Raw genomic sequence first — 19,898 nt, 5'->3', positions numbered from 1 at the left:
TGCAAATTTCCTTGCCTACTACGTGATTAATCAAAATCATATTTTCATAATCATTTGGCAGTGGCATTGTTTCAACATTATCCGATGCCTTGTGTGTCTGTAAATACAGCGTTGAGCGGGTGGAGGAAGCAGAGCTGAGGACCTTTTATGTGTTTGTGTGCCTGCCATTGGCAACATAACTGGCTTATTTTCATTTCATCCTTCGGAGGTTGATAAATGAGTTCTGTTGAGCTGGGTAATATAAATACCCACTGTTTAACTACAGGAGCCAGCGCTGGGTAAAAACATGTAGTCGATACAGTATCTATCTGTATGCCTGATCTGTGGTGTGGTTTGTAAATGTTGATAATGTTTCCTGTCAGTTACACTCGGCTGCTTCAAGTAATGAACCAACCTGTCCAAATGTGAAACCTGGGGGGCTGAGCCTTCTATACTTTTGATAACCACAGTACGAAATGCTGCAGCCAGCCTATGAACAGCACATCCTGCATTCTAATTAAATATGCAAGATTAACATCAAGAGTGCTGACTTGGTCCTCGCAGCCATTCCCACTGCTGTATTAAACAGCCCCGATCAAGCGTCTTGTAATAATGTTTCATCCAAAAAAATGTTATATAAAATTCGGATTGTTGTCACCCTTTGTGAAGGTTCTGAAATATGCTGGTTAGAGTCACCACTACAAAGACATTCTCTAGAAGGATAGGATTTTCACTAATCGAAACCCGACAACCTTAACAAAGGGGGCAAATGTTTCTTCTACAAGTTTACATCCTCAATGGCGAATATTTGCTTGATTTCTCTTTATCATTTGCATTTCTTTTCTGTGCATAATGGCATTGAGCAGGAAAAGCAAACCAATTTATCTGTGCAAAGTATAACTTATGTAGATCAATTTTATTAATGTTAACTAAGGATGCGTGCGACAAACTGTCAGGATTTTCAGCAGAAAGTGTGGGAAGTACAACAATGAACATCTTTCACAAAGCGGGAAAGATTTCCTCTAAAGCTTTGTAAAGGTTGCATAAAAATACAATTTGCAAGTTCCCACGCCCTGGCTCCTATGCAAATCTCTTTCTATGCACCATAACAGCCTGCAAGTGAATTAAAATGCAGTTTGTTGAAGGTCACAGTCAGGTCAGAAGTTTGATCAGCACGATAAAGTTCTATATGAAAAGGACAGCTATGTAGCCTAGTCAAATACAGAAATGGTCGACTGAGAGCACAGTATAAAAGCAGGTTACTTAATACTGGCAAAATGGATGGAGAAACACATCAAGCATTAGAAAACATGAAAGAAACAACAGACACAATGAGATAGGGTGTACACACATTTCACATCCGCACAGGAAAAAAAAATCTATGCTCCTGACACATGGACAGGAAAGCGATACATTCTAATGGGTCACACTTGTGACAAGTGGCGCTTGTTATACACACATTTTAGAGGGTCTGACAGGAGATGAAATGTAAACTCCTCCAACAGACACACAAGAATGGACCGCCATTGCAGACTTAAACCATGCACTGCTGTGCGATTTTCTGCCAGTTTCCCGGTAGGTTGCTACATAGAGTCGGAAGGCTCGAGCAGAAAGGCACATTTGACATCAAAGAGGATGCTGGGAGTCCGTCTGACTTTTTGGTTGATTTCCACTGAAGGCGATCCATTAACAAGCATTGGCATAGCCAATAGGTCTCGCCTTTGGGACCTTATAAGTGTTTAGCCATGCAACAGTTGAAGTTGTTGCACCAAGGATATTGTGCTGCATAACTATATACTTACAAGGTCCCAAAGGCGAGACCTATTGGCTATGCCACTGCTTGTTTCCCTTTCCTTTTTTTATTTTTTTTTATTATTAAACAACTCCAGATAATACAGATATCCATAGGAGAAGAGCATGATTTTAGAATAAAAAAGAAAGTATACTTACATCGAAGACAGGTTATTAGAAAATATGAAGAATTTCATGAGCTTATACTGAGTAGCTAGAATAACTTATACATCTCAATTTATATCTAGAATATAAATCAATACAGTAATATAGAGAAGAATACATAGTACTATTATACAGTAAGAGAGGTGTTATATTGATCTGAACCCTGTGCTCCAAGCTGTAATAGGAGACCAGATATTGCTGCCCGCATTCTAGATTGCCTTCCCCAAGTGGCATAAATGGCTCTCTCCTGATTAAACACCCCCAGGAAGTGAGTCGACCACATTTGAAAGCTCGGTGGGTCTGGATCTTTCCAGTGAGTATTATTCTGTACACAGCCGTAGCAATAAACAGGGTTGATTCCTCCTCCAAATTTAGTTCAAGCAAGCTATCATAGCCTAGCATATATAAGGTAGGAGAATCGGCTACTTTAAGCCCGAACACCTCCTCCCAAAATTCTAATATCATTGTCTTAATCAATGTTAATTCATCACATTCACAAAACATGTGTATCAGTGTAGCTGGACCCACACCGCATCTAGGGCACTCATCATTTATCCTTTTTCCCCATGCATATAGCTTTGCCGGAGTAAAATACAAATTATAGATAGGCTTATACAGCTGGGCTTTTAAGCTGGACGATATGAGCAGGCGTGATTTTAAAGATAAGCTCATATCAATATCTACATTTGGATTAGCCAGCTTGCCTGCCCATAGTACTTCGGTTTGTTCCAAGTCGTCCGTAAGCTTTTCAAGAAGCATCCCATATATTAAGCCAATTCTGGTAGTGCTTTTGAATATGGTTTCTATGAGTAGGATCCTTTCTAGATTAATATTAGATGTTTTTTGCCTTGGAATCATATTAATTTGAATGAATTTAAAGTAATCACCATTAGATACATTAAAATTGCTCTGTAGATCCGAGAAGGTGGTATACATATCCTCTCCCAGAAAGTCCCAAACTGTAGTAATTCCTATGCCTTCCCACTTTTTAGTGATGTCAATGTTAGCCAGTGTAGGGAGCACTGAGGAATGCCACAGAGGAGTGTACCGATTGATCCTCGGAATCAACATATACTTAGAAATTTTTGACCAAACTTTCCAAGCGCTAAAAATAACTTTACATTTTACCTTTTTAAAATAGCTTGGTTCTAGTTGTCTTAGAAAGAGGCATTTAGCTTTCATCCCTATTGACAGCTCATAAATAGAGGGTATTTCTATGCGCCCTGCATTATCAGTGGACAAGGTGATATTAAGGAGTGGCGCCATTGGTTGGAGAAAAGCAGCCCAGAAGTAGAGTGGCATGTTGGGAATTGCTAAACCGCCTCTGTGCTGTGGCAAGGATAGATATTTCAAGGATCTCCTAATTTTGCCATTCTGCCAAACAATTTTTGACATCTGAGATTCGAGGACCTTAATAATGTTATCCTCAATACAAGGGGATTGCCCGGAATAGATACAGTACCCTGGGAAGTATGTTCATTTTTAATAAATTCCCCCTGCCGATAATTGACAAGTGTAAGCTATTGACTTGTGCTAAGTCCCTTCTCATGGTGTTCATTAATGGCTTGTAGTTAAATTTAGAGATAGATTAGACATCTGGACTTATACATACCCCAAGATATGTTGCTATTTCCGCTTTCTGGAGTCAGTAATGTTAATGTTATCGGTACACAGTATGATTGTTTTATCTTTATTGAGGGAATATCCTGAGTAATGGCCATATGCTTGTGTAATAGCCTCTATTTCTATGATTGCCTCAGCCTTGTTGGTTGTTAAAACTGCAATGTCGTCGGCACAAGATAGTATTTTGGTATCATATAAGCCGACCACGACAGGTTTAATGGCCTGGTTTTCTAGAAGCTTCAAAATCAGGGGGTTAATATAGAGAGCGAATAAGATCGGGGTGCAGGGGCAGCCTTGCCTTGTACCTCTTGAAATTTGTATTGTGCCCGATTTGAGACCCATTATTTGAAGCTTAGCTTTAGAATCCTGGTACATTGATCTTATTGATTTTACAAAATTAGGCCCAAAATTGTTATACGCCAAGACCAACTATAGGAAATCCCACGACATACAGTCGAAGGCCTTCTCGGCATCTAAGAGGATCATCGACATCTGGCCCTTCGTCCCGGATATGATGTCAAAGAGAGAGATAGCTCTGCGAGTGTGATCAGTGGTGCCTTTTCCGGGGATGAAGCCATGCTGGCACAGGGAGACCAGATGTTCGACATCCCTCCTAAGCCGATTAGCCATGATTTTAGCATATAGCTTTGAGTCAGAGTTGATTAATGATATTGGGCGATATGATGATGGTAAATCAGTGGGTTTGCCCTTTTTGGGAAAATAATTATGTTTGTTTCTTTCCTTGACTCAGGGGAAATGCCGCTCCATTGTATACCAAGAAATAAATCAAGTAGAAGAGGGCCTATAAACTCACCCAGGGCTTTATATAATTCTAGAGGAATTTTATCTGGGCCTGCAGCTTTCCCTGAGGCAAGAGCGGAAAGAGCTATTTGTAGTTCTGTAAGAGTGATTTCTTTCTTGAGATCTTCTCTAGTTATGGCAACTATGCCCCTGCTCGTATCTGTATCAATTATAAAATCCCTTAGAAATATTTCATCTCTGTTAGCTAAGCTATCCTTTTGGTAGAGTTTTTGATAGTAGTGTTGGAACACTTCAATTATGTCTGCTGATTGTGTATGTACGTGGCTGCCTGATTTAATAGAAGAATTTACATTATAGGAGACTTTCTGACGAGTTCGCAGTGCAAGTTGTTTACCAACCCTTTCCCCATTCTCATAAACATTTCTTTGGGGTACTTTATAGGTTTCTGCGGCTTTCTGGGTCAACCCAGTATTTAAGTCTGTTTTTAATAGAAGCATTTGGTACATCGTGTGTTTCCCATCCTCCCCTTGAGCTATTAATGCAATATGTTCTTCTTCTACCCTGGCTAGCTTGTGTATTCTCTGGTTGTTCTCACAATCTCGTTGTTTTTTGATTCTGGCTACATAGCTAATCGTTTCCCCCCTAAGAGCAGCTTTAAAACAATCCCATACCACACATCTAGGGGTGCTGAAGCGGTTTGTATCAAAAAATCCTTGAGCCCAACTGGTAATATATTTAATATAATCCCTATTAGCCAATAATTTCCTATCAAATGTCCAGTTAGCTTGTTGTCTGCTAAAAGTTGTTAATTTGATTGTAAGGGTTAGTGCATTATGATCAGAGATTATTTTGGGATATTTAATAATTGTAGCTTGGTTGGATAAGTCCCTCGTTACAAGTATATATTCAATTCTAACATACTTATTATGGGGGATGAAAAGTATGTGTATCCCGGGTCGGACTAGTTTTTAGCGTCCCAAACATCCACCAGGTCATAGCTGTCTCTGAGCCAGCTGATTGCATTGAATACTCTCGGTTTGCGGCCCGAGTAGCTTTGCTGCTTCTGCTTGTTAAATGCAGGTCCAAGCGAGATGTTCAAATCGCCACAAAATATAAGTGATCCTGGCCAAGAGGCGAGCTCAAGTTTCCCTTCCAATGGGGAACACTAGAAGGGCTGTAGACTTGATTCTCCACACCTGGAATGTCTGCGGACTAAATAGCCCTCGTAAGGGCAAATTGCTACTATCATATCTGACCCAGCATGGTGTTAAGTCGCAAGAAACACACCAACCCCCTGGACATGCTGCGGGACACCACAGTTTGGGGAATCCAGACAGGGCTGAGTGAAACATCATAGTAAGCCGGTTCAAAGATAGCCAGGAATTCGACAGGGAGACCCTCCTCCCCCCCATTCTGGTTGCAATGGGGCAATATCTGGTGTGTCCCGGGCTTACAAGTCGTAGCACGTGAGTGAATGAACGTTAAGCTGGCAGGCCCCCTTAGACCCTGTCTACTGCTGCCTACATGCCAGGGTGGGTGCGTGAGTGAATGAATGCATGAAATAAAGCAGTGCAACCCGATGACATCACAGCCTGTGGGCTAGCTCAGAGTAGCATATACAGACTATTTACTCACACAGAGTTTTAAGTAGGGTCGCTGCAGCCACCCACTTATGGGCGGTGTTTCTGAGGGCCACTTGGCCTGGGGCAGAGTCACTGTCATGTCGATTTCCGCCTGACTCGGCCCTGGCACCCCTCTAGAGACAGCTGGGGCGGGCATGCAATTCTCCCTACTTTACATGGGCTCAGTCGACACTATGCAGCTTCACGGACGCACACAGATATACTTAGCAATTAAGAAACACGAAGCAGAGCTCCCAGACATGCTGATAGGTATAGGGAAATCAATGAGTGAGGAAGGTATTTCCCCTTGTGGAGTCCATCGACCCTGAAGTTACAGAGGGGGAGGCCCATAGAAATGAATGTCAATTACCGAATCGGTAAATACCGATTCGGTAATTGGGGGAAACATTTTTATTATTATTATTATTATATTCTTATATAGCGCCAGATTCGACCCCCGAAGGGGTATCTCCGCGCTTGCCTTGGGAACCTGTCCTGGCTTTTCCCTGTGAGATAGCCCCTACAGGGCATCCCCAAGGTGAAAGCCAGGCATCCCGCCGCAGAGGGGCCGTTGTGGAGATTAAGCAAGCTGAATGCCCAGAGTTGCAGAGTGTGAACCCATGATTAGGTCAGGCACCGAAGCGAGAATTATCGAGTCCATGGACATTTGAGCTCAAGAACCTGCCGCGTCGGGAATTGAACCCTGGTCCCGGGTCTGACCTCTGCTTCAGGGTCTGCCTGCTCTAACCAGTGAGCCACACTTCTCCACATTGAAGGGTGGCAGGGTGTCACTTTAACACCCTGTTGCACCATTCAATTGTGTATGGGTGCACATGTTGCAGACATACATGCCCTTAGGGCATGTATTTCTGCAACAAGGCACTGTTTAAAAGGCAAAACAAAAACGTTTTAAAGGGTTTTCATTATTTACCACCAACTTCTAGTTGGTGGTAAATAACGAATTCTTAAACCCCTGTAGCACTGATTACAGTGCTACCTACATGTCAAATTACAAATTTGGTAATTTTACTGATTCAGTATTTTACCGAAGCACCTCAGATAACAACTAAATAAATAAATACAATTGATTAAAGTATAGTTTGCCTACTATTTGATATATCCAGTATTTTACTGATTATAGTATGCTGTTCATTCCTGGTCACAATTTCGTATTGATTAAATTCAACTACACTACCAAACACTTTCCAGAAATGACATAAACTATAGTACTGAAAATAAACATCACCCTAAACTAAAATAGGCTGCCCTCCATATTTTTCAGTGGTACCGTAATGATATAGCATATTCTGAGTCACCATGTTCTATTGTTTTGAAGCTGGACAAAAGCATTAACCGATTGGCTGCCTGGATAAGTTGCCCTGTTAATGAAAGTAGAGGGGTAATGAAATTCTACGGATAACTTTTAATTATTATTTTGCAAACTGGAATTGCAACCTCATCCTTGTAAAAACAGCTTAAGATACGGTTCCACCGTTGTTCCATGATTTGAAGCTGGATAAATACATCCATAGATGGATAGGCCTCGGGGTCAAGTAGGCCTGGTAACGACTGTTGCATAGATTCATTAATGGTTTGCTTTAATAAAAACACCACTGTGTTACCTGCTACCCGTGTGTTAATGGGTAAGTCCGAAGCTGACACAAATGTTGTCAGCACATAATGCACAATAGCATGTCTGGCCGGCCCCTGTACTGGAGTGCAGGTTTCGTCTGACAACGTCATTGAACCACCACCCCACCCCCATTATAAACACAAACAAAACCAACCATTCAAAGCACAAACGTCCCTAGCACAATTCAGGATGAATAGGGGCCGGCATTCTCCGTAGTGGGCAGAAATGCAAACCCTGTTGAGCTTGCATTCCTGGTGTGAGTGTGTGTGTATATAAAGGCGTCGTCTATGGGCAGCGAGGTACCACATCCAACAGCCAACATGGGAAAGGTAAGACTACGGGTTTCGTCCTAAAGAGTTCAGTTCAGAGCCGTGTGTGTGTGGAACGAAATACCCCGCTCGTAATTGGGGTGCATTTCAGTAGCTCATCAAAGATACAATCCCTGTAGAAAAACAAATGTAAATTGAGTATATAAATATATACATTTCTGTCAGATTAGCGTACACACAATTTCCACTTGCACAAAACTCTGGGTTTTCTGGAAATGTACTAAGGTTGGCACAGATTTCTTGAGTTTCTCTGGACTGTTTTGTGTGAATCCTATGTGTTAGGTTCTAATGTAGGTTTAGTTCTACTGAACCACATGTGTCACTTTTAAAGCAGGCCCTGGGCGTATGGAGCCGATGTGTACTGTATCATATTTGACCTAACAATGCCTGCCTATTTACACATCATTTATATGGACGGCCTGGAGTTGATTGGGTGACGGTTTTCTTGAACAGAAACGTGACTACCTCCTCTTCTTCCTTTCCTCCTACCATTCCAATCTGAGGGAGTGAGAGCGTCCAGTCACTCCCTAATACTCACTACTGTACAGCTATTTTCCCTTTCTAGGAGAGGGTCGAAGGAATGATCCATAAAACCTCCCTCCTTCTTCTCACTCTTCCTGTTGTTAGGTCGAACATTCAAGGCCTCGTGTATACTTTAGTACACTTCTTTAGGGGCTTTCAGCCATCCCCTGCTTTTCATTTGTTTGCTTTGGTGTCCTTTAAAAAACCTTTCTTGCTAGTTGTCAGTTCTGCCTCTTTGTCCCTACTATTTGCCTTTCGTTCTTTCCAGGGAGCATGGGCCGCGTACTGTATCATTGCGCTTTGTGTGATTATCTGATGTTTTATGGGACTATTTTCTTCGCTGCTTCCTGCTGGGGTTACTGTTTGCAGTCCAGTTCCCCTAATCTCCCAGTGCGGTCGACAGAATGAGGAATGCAGCATCAGGATCACTGCCCCAGGCTTCCTCCATAAACAGGCATGTAAAGATAACAATCTCCTCACATTTGCCCGAGGGTGCCCAGAATGTGTTATCAACCCAGTCTTGTTCCAGGCAAAGCTCTTTATTTACTTTCCACATGCTTCACTGTAACCTCACCCTTCAGCAGGGGTGGGTGGGGGGGACCAGGTATGCTGTGTGAGAGAGATTGTGCCTGCTTTAATACTTTCTGGTTTGTGGGCAGGATCCAACTCACAGATTTCAGCAGTTTTTGGAAACTACCTTGTATATTTTTTATACTGAAATGAATTTAGGAACTGGCACTCTTAGCTGCTTGTTTGTAAGTTGACAGTAATACAATTCACTATATAGGGGCATATGTATCAAGCCCTTTTCACGTGCGCAAACGGGGCGATTCTCAGAATCGGCCCGTTTGCGAACGGGAAAAGGCATTTTGGGATGTATCATCCCAAAAGGGCATTACAAAATAGGGAATCGCAAAATTTGCGATTTCCTATTTTGCAAAAGCATTTAAGGAATCGCAAATTGCGATTTCTTAAATGCGATGTACCAAGCACCCAAGTTGTGCGATTTCTCCTTAAGAAATCTCAAATTACCACCAACTTCAAGTTGGTGGTAATTTACGATTTCTTTGAAAAATTCACTTTTTGGCATTTTTCAAAGTGCCATGTGGCGCACATACATGCCCTCAGGGCATGTATGTGCGCCATATGTGCACACATGCTCATTTCAGGGGTGCATCAGGGTGTCCTTATGACACCCTTGCACACTTGAAATTATTCTCAATTTGCGATTCTCTAATTGCGAATCGCAAATTGAGAATGTCTTCTCATTCATTCCTATGGGCCTCCTGGCCCATAATAATAATAATAATAATCCACATTTGTAAAGCGCAAACAATCACCCATAAGGGTCTCCAGGCGCTGTCGGGAAGATTAAGCAAGCTATTGCCCAGAGTCACATGGTGCTGGGCTAATCTGCTGCCGGTGATCGAACCTTGATCCCCAGATTCCAGCATCAGTCGCACTGGCCGCGGCGCCACAACTCTCCCCATAGGAATGAATGGGAAGGTATTCTTTAATTGCGATTCGCAATTTGCTAATCGCAAATAAGGAATGCCAAGGAATCGCTAACTATTTGCGAATTTTTAATTACATCTTGTTTGCGATTCTCAAATAGCAATTCTCAAAAAATCGCTATTTGAGAATCGCAAACAGAGTATTGATACATATGCCCATATGTCTTCAAACGTTCCAGAAATAATCCACACTAAAAACAGGTGCCACCTAAAGAATATATTTCAGTTTCGTAGCTACAGGCAGTCCGTTAGTTTGCTGCTTCTTTCAGGATTTAGTTCATCTAAAGCAGGGGTCCCTAAACCGGTCCTGGAGGGCCGGATCCATGCCAGATTTTTAAAATTACTACATGTATCTCAATGGGGATATCCAAAAAATCTGGCATGGATCCGGCCCTCCAGGACCGGTTTCGAGACCCCTGATCTAAAGATACAGCAGTATGTGCTGCAGGGGCCTACTCTGGCCCAAAGAAAGCGGTATGGCTACTGAGTGCCTGTGTGCCCCTTGTCCCCAGCTTCACATCTAGGGGCTGTACATACGTTAATGCAATACCAGCCAAGGGGCAGTCGGTGTGAGTCAGTTGTGGCTGGCGTGCTATCTCCTGCCACCTCCCGTAGACCTGAACGAGAAAAAAACGGATGCCAGTGGCACAAGGAGAAGCAAAAACTTGTCTCACGACATTGGAAGACCAGGTCCAGGGCCGGCCCAAGGCATGTGCAAACTGTGCACCTGCACAGGGCCGCCAAATCCCAGGGGCCGCCACGACCAGGATCGGATCGGAAGGATCACTGGCGGCCCCCTGGCAGGATTTGGCGGCCTCCGGGCAATGCGTGAGCGTTACTGACTCAGTTTCACTTGCCGGCCCCACCCAGCCAGCACTTTTCACACTCCAGTGCTCGGGACACACGTAGCTAGGGGGGGGGCGAGGGGGACGGTCTACCCCAGGCGGCACTATTTTGCAGGCGGCAGCCTATCGGGCCCCGTCAGGTTATGTGCTAGTGAGTACGTAACGTGCCAGCACCACGGTGGACGTGACCGTCGTCACATCCTGTCTTGTTATTGAGCGGGGAGTTCAGTTTATTGCCGACAGTTCAGTTTATTGCCGACGGCTCAGGCTGGTTGCTGAATTTGCCTCACCGCCCGCGAACCATTAGTGGCTCTCGTAGCTTCCTGCTGCAGCTCGCACCGGCCCCTAGCCAGCCTGGCCCGGGTGAAGTGTGCTGTCAGCTGCTGCACCCTGGCAAATTCAGTGACCTGGACGACTCGCATCTCAATTGGGCAACGTGAGTGAAATGAAAATATACTTTAGCATTTACTTTCATTTGCTGTCCTGGCCCACGAAAAAGGTATAAATAGCAGACCCACTGAATAACCGCAGTAGATATGGGGGCCAAGCAAATTCTTATTCCAATTCAGGCCTAAGGTTCTCTTCTGAGGTGGGATTTACATGTTCAATGTACATTAATAATGCACAGAGAACACCTCTTAGACAAAATACCAAATGTATACATTTTTTTGCAGTGTAAATAGCGGAGCACGCGTCTTTTACAAAGTCACGATTATTTGTTAAGGCACATGGGAGATTATGTGATTAGCCCAACATCACAGGATTTTCAGACGCGATCCAGGGTCCCTAATTCCACCTCTGGCCGTAATGCCCTGAATATAATATTCATCTTGAATTGTCAGGGCGAAGGAAGGCACTGCTGGTTGTTATGCACCCAACATTTGTAGCCGAGTTCTCAGGTTGCTGTATTTTTAAGCTGCATATGGATTGAGCAACCGTTTACCACGTGGCATGAAGAAACCCGACTATGAAACCGTGCAGAGAACATTTAGGAAGCCATTTAACTGCAGCAGGGTCCTCGTCAGTTGGTTTACTTCCCCCTCATAAGATGGCTGACTGAAATTGTTTTATGGCTCATCTTTTCTCAATCCTGCCACCAGTACATTTAATGCGGTCGACGGAATGAATGTGACCACGTGAAAAGTAGGAGGGAAAATTAGAACGAGGACTCGAGCATAGCACTGTCTGTGAGCAGCTCTCAGCAGAGCAGCTGTCGGCTGTGAGTTTCACTTTGCAGCTTAGACCCTGCAGCCCTAGGCAGGATTTTCCCGTTGGTAAGTGGCCTGTTACACTACGGGGCAAGCCTAGAATCAGTGATGTTTGTGTTTAGGAACAGCATGCAATAAGGTTCAGATTACAAAAAGAAAAGGAGTTGGATTGCTGAACAAAGTGCGCTAAGGTGCTCCGTGGCCAAACATGATCTAGCAATTTGATACTGGCAAATGCAATTTCTGTGGCTCTGCAAGAATCAACAATGATCACAAGTGTGAAATCACTAGAGTAGATTGTGGGTATACAATCGTTTTACAGTGTGATTAGGTGTTTTGCAGCAGTTTCAAGTTATTTTCAAAGCTTATCCTTGCTCAAATTAATGTAATTTGTTATGTTTATCTGTTTCCATGTACTAAATTTGTTGATTTTGCTTGCAAAAAAAGTGTCACTCAGTGTCATACATTTAGTAGCTGAATGCCCTTCATAGGTACCCTAAAACCTTGAAAATGTCACACATAAGCACTCTTAAAACGTGGCAGCTACGCAGTCTGTGTTTCTTGTCAGATAGTGCCCTTCCATTTCTGGTGGTTTGCAATAGTTTTAAGATCTTCGTAGTGTTTCTCGTTGCTGAAATGGCTGCAATTTCTGATATATATATATATTCACTGAAAAAACCATAGGTTTCACACCAGTTATAGTTAGGAATTAGCATTTAAAAAACCTTTGAAATTCACTGAAAAAACCATAGGTTTCACACCAGTTATAGTTAGGAATTAGCATTTAAAAAACCTATTAAATTCACTGACAAAACCATAGATTTCACACCATTTATAGTTAGCTGGAAATTTTACTGACATAAAACCATTGAAATTCCCACGTTATAGTTAGTTGGACTCACTATAACTTGCGCGCCTGTAATGCACTGCTGATGACGTCACATATTACATCACTCATGACATGGTCAGTGACATCACTCATGACATCACTGATGACACCATCCAGTGAATGTGTGTCTTTCTGAAAAATAAATTTGTTTTATATATGTATTTGTAAAGGTCGATGGAAGAATAAATGTTTAAATAAGTGTGTAAATGGATGTTTTTTTAAAAAAAAATTGGTTGGGTAACTGGCTTATTACGTGTATCTTAGTGAATACATATATTAGCGAGTATTGTTTAAATATTTAAATGTTTGTATCAGTGTTTCTCTTTGTGTATAAGTGGCTGCAGGGGTTGGTGACTGACTCACTGTTTGTATGTGTTTTGAAGACAGCATATGTGCAGGACTGTATGGGTGGATGAGTGTGTATATGTGTGTGTTAGTGAGTGAATGACTGTCTCACTAGTGTCTTCATTAGTAACGACATATGTTTTAATCTAGTATATGTGAGTATTGATGTATATAAGTGAGTATAGTATATATAGTGAGAGATTGTAGGAGTTCCTGTTTAAATAAGTATGTGTTTCTATAAGTGATTGTTTAAGAGAGTAAGTATGGGTAAGTTTCCTTAGAAGTAAGGTGGTAGTGTGTGTATAAATGTATATGCAAATAAATGGATGTTCAATAGTTTATTTGCATGTGTGAGTATGTGTGTGAGTAACTTTTGGATGACTGCTGATGTGTAACAGGATGTATAGGTGTATCACTACATATGATGAGTGAGTATATATATGAGTGACTATATAGAACTGTTGGTGAATGAGTGGATGTGTATATAGATGGTGGAATTACTGAATTGGTTGTTGTTACTGGCTTGGGTATCTCCATTTTTTTGAAAATGTTTGTTTCTATTTTTGAATATGTGTTTCAAGCGTTACATTACACTGAAATTAGGTCTGTCACTCTGTCACAAGGATGGTGTCATCAGTGATGTCATGAGTGATGTCACTGACCATGTCATGAGTGATGTAATATGTGACGTCATCAGCAGTGCATTACAGGCGCGCAAGTTATAGTGAGTCCAACTAACTATAACGTGGGAATTTCAATGGTTTTATGTCAGTAAAATTTCCAGCTAACTATAAATGGTGTGAAATCTATGGTTTTGTCAGTGAATTTAATAGGTTTTTTAAATGCTAATTCCTAACTATAACTGGTGTGAAACCTATGGTTTTTTCAGTGAATTTCAAAGGTTTTTTAAATGCTAATTCCTAACTATAACTGGTGTGAAACCTATGGTTTTTTCAGTGAATTTCAAAGGTTTTTTTAATGCTAATTCCTAACTATATAAGACCTGAAAGCCCACCAGGAATCTCCAGTATGCGCCAGGGGACTGCATTGCAGAGAGGTGTAATGAAGCCACAACCCTTTTTACACCTCTCTGCAACGCAGCCCCCGTGCATGTTTGAAGAGGGGGAACTAATTCCCCTTGCATACTGGGGGCCCCTGGGGGCCAATTAGCCCACCTGGAACCTCCAGTATGCGCCAGGGGCTGCATTGCAGAGGTGTAATGAGACTATGCCCCTTGTTACACCTCTCTGCAACGCAGCCCACTGCCGCGTTTGCAGAGGGGGAACTAATTCCCCTTGCATACTGGGGGTCCCTGGGGTCAACTGGTCCACCAGGAGCCTCCAGTATGCGCGAGGGAGCTGCATTGCAGAGAAGTGTAATGAGACCACACCCGTGTTACACCTCTCTGCAATGCAGGCCACTGGCGCGTTTGTAGAGGGGGGACTAATTCCCCTTGCATACTGGGGGTCCCTGGATCATATCTGCCCAAACACCGATATTCCGAACGATTGTAAATTACTTTTCTTGAGAAACATTTGGATTTGGATTATCATGTCCTATACTTTGGAATTTTTGAAAGACTGACTTTGAGGATGCTATAAATTACTCAAGTCTGCCCGAATTGTGTGGGTAAAATTGATACCTAGTCACTTTGAATAAGAATATACTTATGTCTCATCTAACATTTGGAAGAAATATCTAGTTATATGACAACTGGATACCGACATAACTTGAAGGAAATAAGAACGCCCTGAAGAAGTTCTGTTGTACAGAACGAAACCTTTCGGCTGGCTGTGGTACATAAACTTAAGGAAAATAAAAGCATTTGAATATACACCAAGATTCAGCGCTTCAATAAGGACTCTAAGTGATATGATTTGATTGGACTCATTGTGAAAGTGGTGCTGTGCCAAACTTTGGAATATTCTCCACTACTCTCTACTACTTACTCTCTCCTACTCCACTACTCTCAAATACTCACTGTCTACTACTCATTCTCTACTACTCTACTACTCTCTACTACTCTCTCTCTACTACTCACTCCCTACTACTCGCTACTCACTACTCCCTACTACTCACTATCTACTACTCTCTACTACTCACTCTCTACTACTCTCTCTACTACTCACTCTTTACTACTCACTACTACTCTCTACTACTCACTCTCTACTTCTCACTCTCTACTACTGTCTACTACTCACTCTCTACTACTCTCTCTCTACTAGTCTCTACTACTCACTCTACTACTCACTCTCTACTACTCACTACTATTCTCTCTGCTACTCATTCTCTACTACTCTCTACTACTCACTCTCTACTACTCACTCTCTACTACTCACTCTTTACTACTCTCTACTACTCACTTTCTACTGCTCTCTACTACTCACTCTACTACTTACTCTCTACTACTGTCTACTACTCACTCTCTACTACTCACTCTCTACTACTCTCTACTACTCACTCTACTATTCACTCTACTACTCTCTACTACTCACTCTCTGCTACTCTCTCTACTGCTCTCTACTACTCTCTACTACTCACTCTCTACTCTCTATTACTCACTCTCTACTCTCTACCTCTCTACCTCTCTCTTCTTCTCTCTCTACTAATCTCTACCTCTCTACCGCTACCTCTCTACCTCTCTACCTCTACACCTCTACCTCTCTACCTCTCTCTACACGCACACATATACACATATATGCATATATATATGCATATGCATTTATATATATATGTATGTGTATGTATAAAAAAAAACAACAAAACATTTTTTTTTTAAACAGCTACTTTTAAAACTGTCATTCTTTTTCCCCATGGTACGCTCCCCGGTACGCTTACCGGTGCGCGTACCGGTGCGCGTACCGGGCGCTCACCCCGCGAAAATCAAAAATTTTTTTTATTTTTTTTTTTGCTCCGCGGGGCCCTTTTATGGCCCCCACATCAAACCTAGGGGGTCAAGGGGGGTCTACTCTGCCCCCTTATGGTCATTTCCCTCTTTGTTTTGGCCACCTCTCGTGTCTCGATCCTACCGAGACACAAGATGGCGGCCGCTCCGGACTGTTTAGAATGTTTACAGACATCCCAGAGCCAATCAGCTTTCTGCGCGCAAGTCGCGGTAAGCGCCCGGTGCGCGTACCGGTGCGCGTACCGGAGCGCGGCTATAGATATATATATTTTTTTGAACCTTAATTACTCAAAATCCACTGGAGCACATATCTTGAGACATAGCAAAGGCACATCGGGCTACCAGTCCCTACAATTTTGCCAAGTTTGGTGGAAATCCATTCAGCCGTTCGGGCTAAAAGTGAAATCGACCGCCCTATGGAAATTAACATGGGGAAAATGCGTTTTGGGACCCCCCTTTTATCTTGGCCCCCGCTTGACGAATCCCCCCCAAACTTTCAGGGAAGGACCGGAATGCCGCGAGGCCATTTTGAGGAAATTTTCAGGCAGATTCGTCAACCGGCGCCAAAGTTATTCCAAATAGAATTTTCAGATTTAACATTGAAAAAAATCCTAACTATAACTACCTACTGGCGACCGCCAGTAGGTAATATATATATATATATATATATATATATGTTTCCCTCATCCTAATTGTTTGATTTTTGTTCGCGAGAAAGTGTCACTCGTAGTTGTTGAATGTCACTCATAATTACACTCAAATTACGAAAATGTCACACATAAGCAATCTGAAACCTTGGCAGCTATGGGCCTTTATAATTTATTTGGGACACTCACTGTCAGTCACATAAGCAATCTGAAACCTTGGCAGCTATGGGCCTTTATAATTTATTTGGGACACTCACTGTCAGTGACTGCAGTGTGTCCTCAAATAAATTATAAAGGCCGCCCCCAGTGCCAGAGCAAGGCAAGAGCACCTGCTTGTAAATGCTGCCTGCAGTGCAGGGGGCTGCGCGGCACCCCGTCCGGACCCCCTCTTCCAGGGCCCCCACCTACGCTCCCTGCACAGGGCCACCATGAGCCTAGAGCCGGCCCTGCCAGGTCTACAGAGTTCTGCCACACCATTTGTTCATTTCTGTTATATTATGATGTCTCAGCGTACACTGAGGCTGTCGTCAATGAGCATGTTACTCATACATGTTTAAAACAGTGATTCATAGTAAAAGGTATATTGCTAGTTGTTTCTTTTTACCGTCCCATTCCTTGCCTTGTGCACAACCTTCTGCCCAGTTAATTGCTTGTTTTGCATGTGCCTTGTCTCCTGCTCAATGAATGGAAGTAACCATTTCCAGTCTATGAGGAGTGGCGTCCTCCCACTTACAGAGCAGCACAGGGCCATTTGTTTTACCCTGTTTATAGCCAGTGGGTATCTTTTTTTTCTACCTTACTGTCCACCCTTTGACTAAACGTCTGGGGGGCATTCTGATTCAGAACTAGTGTTAATTGAATGGTTGCTGTGACTCGGCCTTTGTGGCTGTCAGCAGCACATCTCACCACAAAGGAGGAAGACACATATTTACAGAAGAACAAAATATTTCCTAGTGGGTTTTGCAAGTATCTTTGTGCTTGATGAATGCCTTTTAATAGCATAACAGGCACCTTAAAGTTCGCCTTTTAAACCATTCTTCTGCTGAATGTACGAATAAAGAATAGTTGCTTATTTGTTCCACTATCAAAGGAGCGCACACAACTTCAACAGTTTTGAGACAGAGATGCATATCAGCTGTGTTTTCTCATCGGGGAAGCAGAACCCTTTCAAGGTGACCTTTGCTAGATTTTTAGTTGATTTCTCCTTTTAGCAACCAGCAGCCTTCCTTTGCTCAAATTTGAATGGCAGTGCCACGGAAGCCACGCTGTTGTGGTTAAGCTTTACTTTAGTATCAGCAGCACAGCCGATATGGCAATAAGGGGTCCACAAGTTGCATTTAAATGCAGATTTATTGTGAGTCGATTGCTTCCATTTTATATAGTATTTTTTGGTTTAAAATAATAATAGGAAATGCAACCTTTCTTATCATGAATAGCTTGTGCTGCTGTATATATACATTAATTATGTGTTACTGGATTTTACCAGTTACAATAAATTGTTGCTTTATTGTAAAACTGTCTTCTCGTCGGACATTTTAATATTCAACTAGTTGCGTGTTTTTTCTAAAAACCACCCTCCCTATTTCTTGTATTTAAGTCTCAGCAGAATGCGCTGTGAACACGGAATTTAGTTGGTCAGAGACTGTCAATTGTGAGTGTGATCTATCCATTCACTGGAGCCAGTACTTCATTTGTGCTGGTGGTTGTCGGTGCCAGTATTTCATTTGTGCTGGTGGATGCTGGTGCCAGCACTTTATTTGTTCTGGTGGTTGCCGGTGCCAGTAGTGCATTTGTGCTGGTGATTGCCAGTGCCAGCACTCCATGTCTGCTGGTGGGTATCACCACCCCTTACTTTGGGGGACCAGGGTTCTTTTCACTTCTTACCACACTGTTGCCCCTGCCCAGAACCCCGCCAAAGTGCCTTGGGTGGTTCAGCTTCATATCCCTTATGCCCACCACCAACCCAAACTCAAACATTTCTGGTCAGCCAGCTCAGCTGAACTCACACTGTACACTGCTAGCTTTGCACTTCAAGAAACGTGAGGCCTCGCCTACTTTTTTGTGACACCAGCAAATGAACACGGCCTACCCGCAGTAATGCTACCTGCCTCAATCTACAGCCTGAATATGAGCCCGGACCCAAGCCCCCATGGCATCTAGCAGGTGATCTTTTGGGCAATGAAACTCCACCGCTGCTACCCGACAAACTCACAAGTAGCTATTAAGCAATGCTCTGACGTTGGCCACCAGCACCGTTTAAAAAAAACACACACCAACTACAGCATCTGCCCATCTACCTGCACCCATTCCACCATCTATTCATTCATGCATCAATTTTACATATGCACATCTATTCATCTATATAACGGTTTCCATCATCCAGGGCATTCGTATGGTCATGCATGCATCCTTCTATCCTTCTAGGCAGACACTGCCATTCACTCATTCACCCATCCATGAACACATTCACAAGAACACCATTCATTTATCCACATGCAATCTTCCATTCTTCCTTATATCCATATACCCACCCACTCATCCATCCAACTGTCCATCATGCAGATCATCCACCCTTAAAGGCACACATTCTTCAACACTGTTCCAATGCAGCACCAGTACAACATCACCTCAGTTCCACCTGAGCATCACCAAAGCATCACTAACCATCTTCTTAGCACCACCTCAGTATCACTCAGCACCATCTGAATGCCTCCATAACACCCAGCACCAGGGCAGCACCGCCTCAGCACCAGCACAACATCAGCTCAGTACCACATACGCATCAGCACAGCACCACCTGAGTACCACCACAGCACCACCCCTGCATCAGAACAGCACAATATCAGCATTAGCACAGTACCACCTCCGCATCAGTGCAGCACCAACTGAGCATCAGTGCAACACCACCTGTGTAGCAGCACAATCCCACCTCAGCAGCAATTCAACACCAATGCAGAACCACTTAAACATCAGCGCAGCATCCCCTCAGCACCAACTCAACATCACTCAGCATCGCCTGAGCACCAGCTCAGCATCACCTGAGCATCAGTGCAAAATCAACACCTCAGTATGACTCAGCACCACCTCAGCATCGCTCAGCACCACCTCAGTATCACTCA

At 43.0% G+C, this 19,898-nt stretch overlaps 1 protein-coding gene across 1 annotated transcript in view; it reads left to right on the top strand.

Annotated features, from left to right (window-relative positions):
* Positions 1-7,889: 7,889 nt before the first annotated feature.
* LOC147730528 (gamma-crystallin-1-like) overlaps positions 7,890-19,898 on the top strand; it is a 35,012-nt gene continuing 23,003 nt past the window's right edge. The window contains exon 1 of the mRNA XM_086958570.1: positions 7,890-7,904. Within this exon, the coding sequence (XP_086814696.1) occupies positions 7,896-7,904 (9 nt within the window). The 5' untranslated portion in view covers positions 7,890-7,895. The remainder of the gene's footprint in view (positions 7,905-19,898) is intronic.

The sequence above is a fragment of the Lissotriton vulgaris genome, chromosome 2_1, assembly GCF_964263255.1.
Source record: "Lissotriton vulgaris chromosome 2_1, aLisVul1.2, whole genome shotgun sequence".
Lineage (NCBI taxonomy): Eukaryota > Metazoa > Chordata > Amphibia > Caudata > Salamandridae > Lissotriton > Lissotriton vulgaris.
This window is presented reverse-complemented; position numbering and strand designations above follow the sequence as displayed.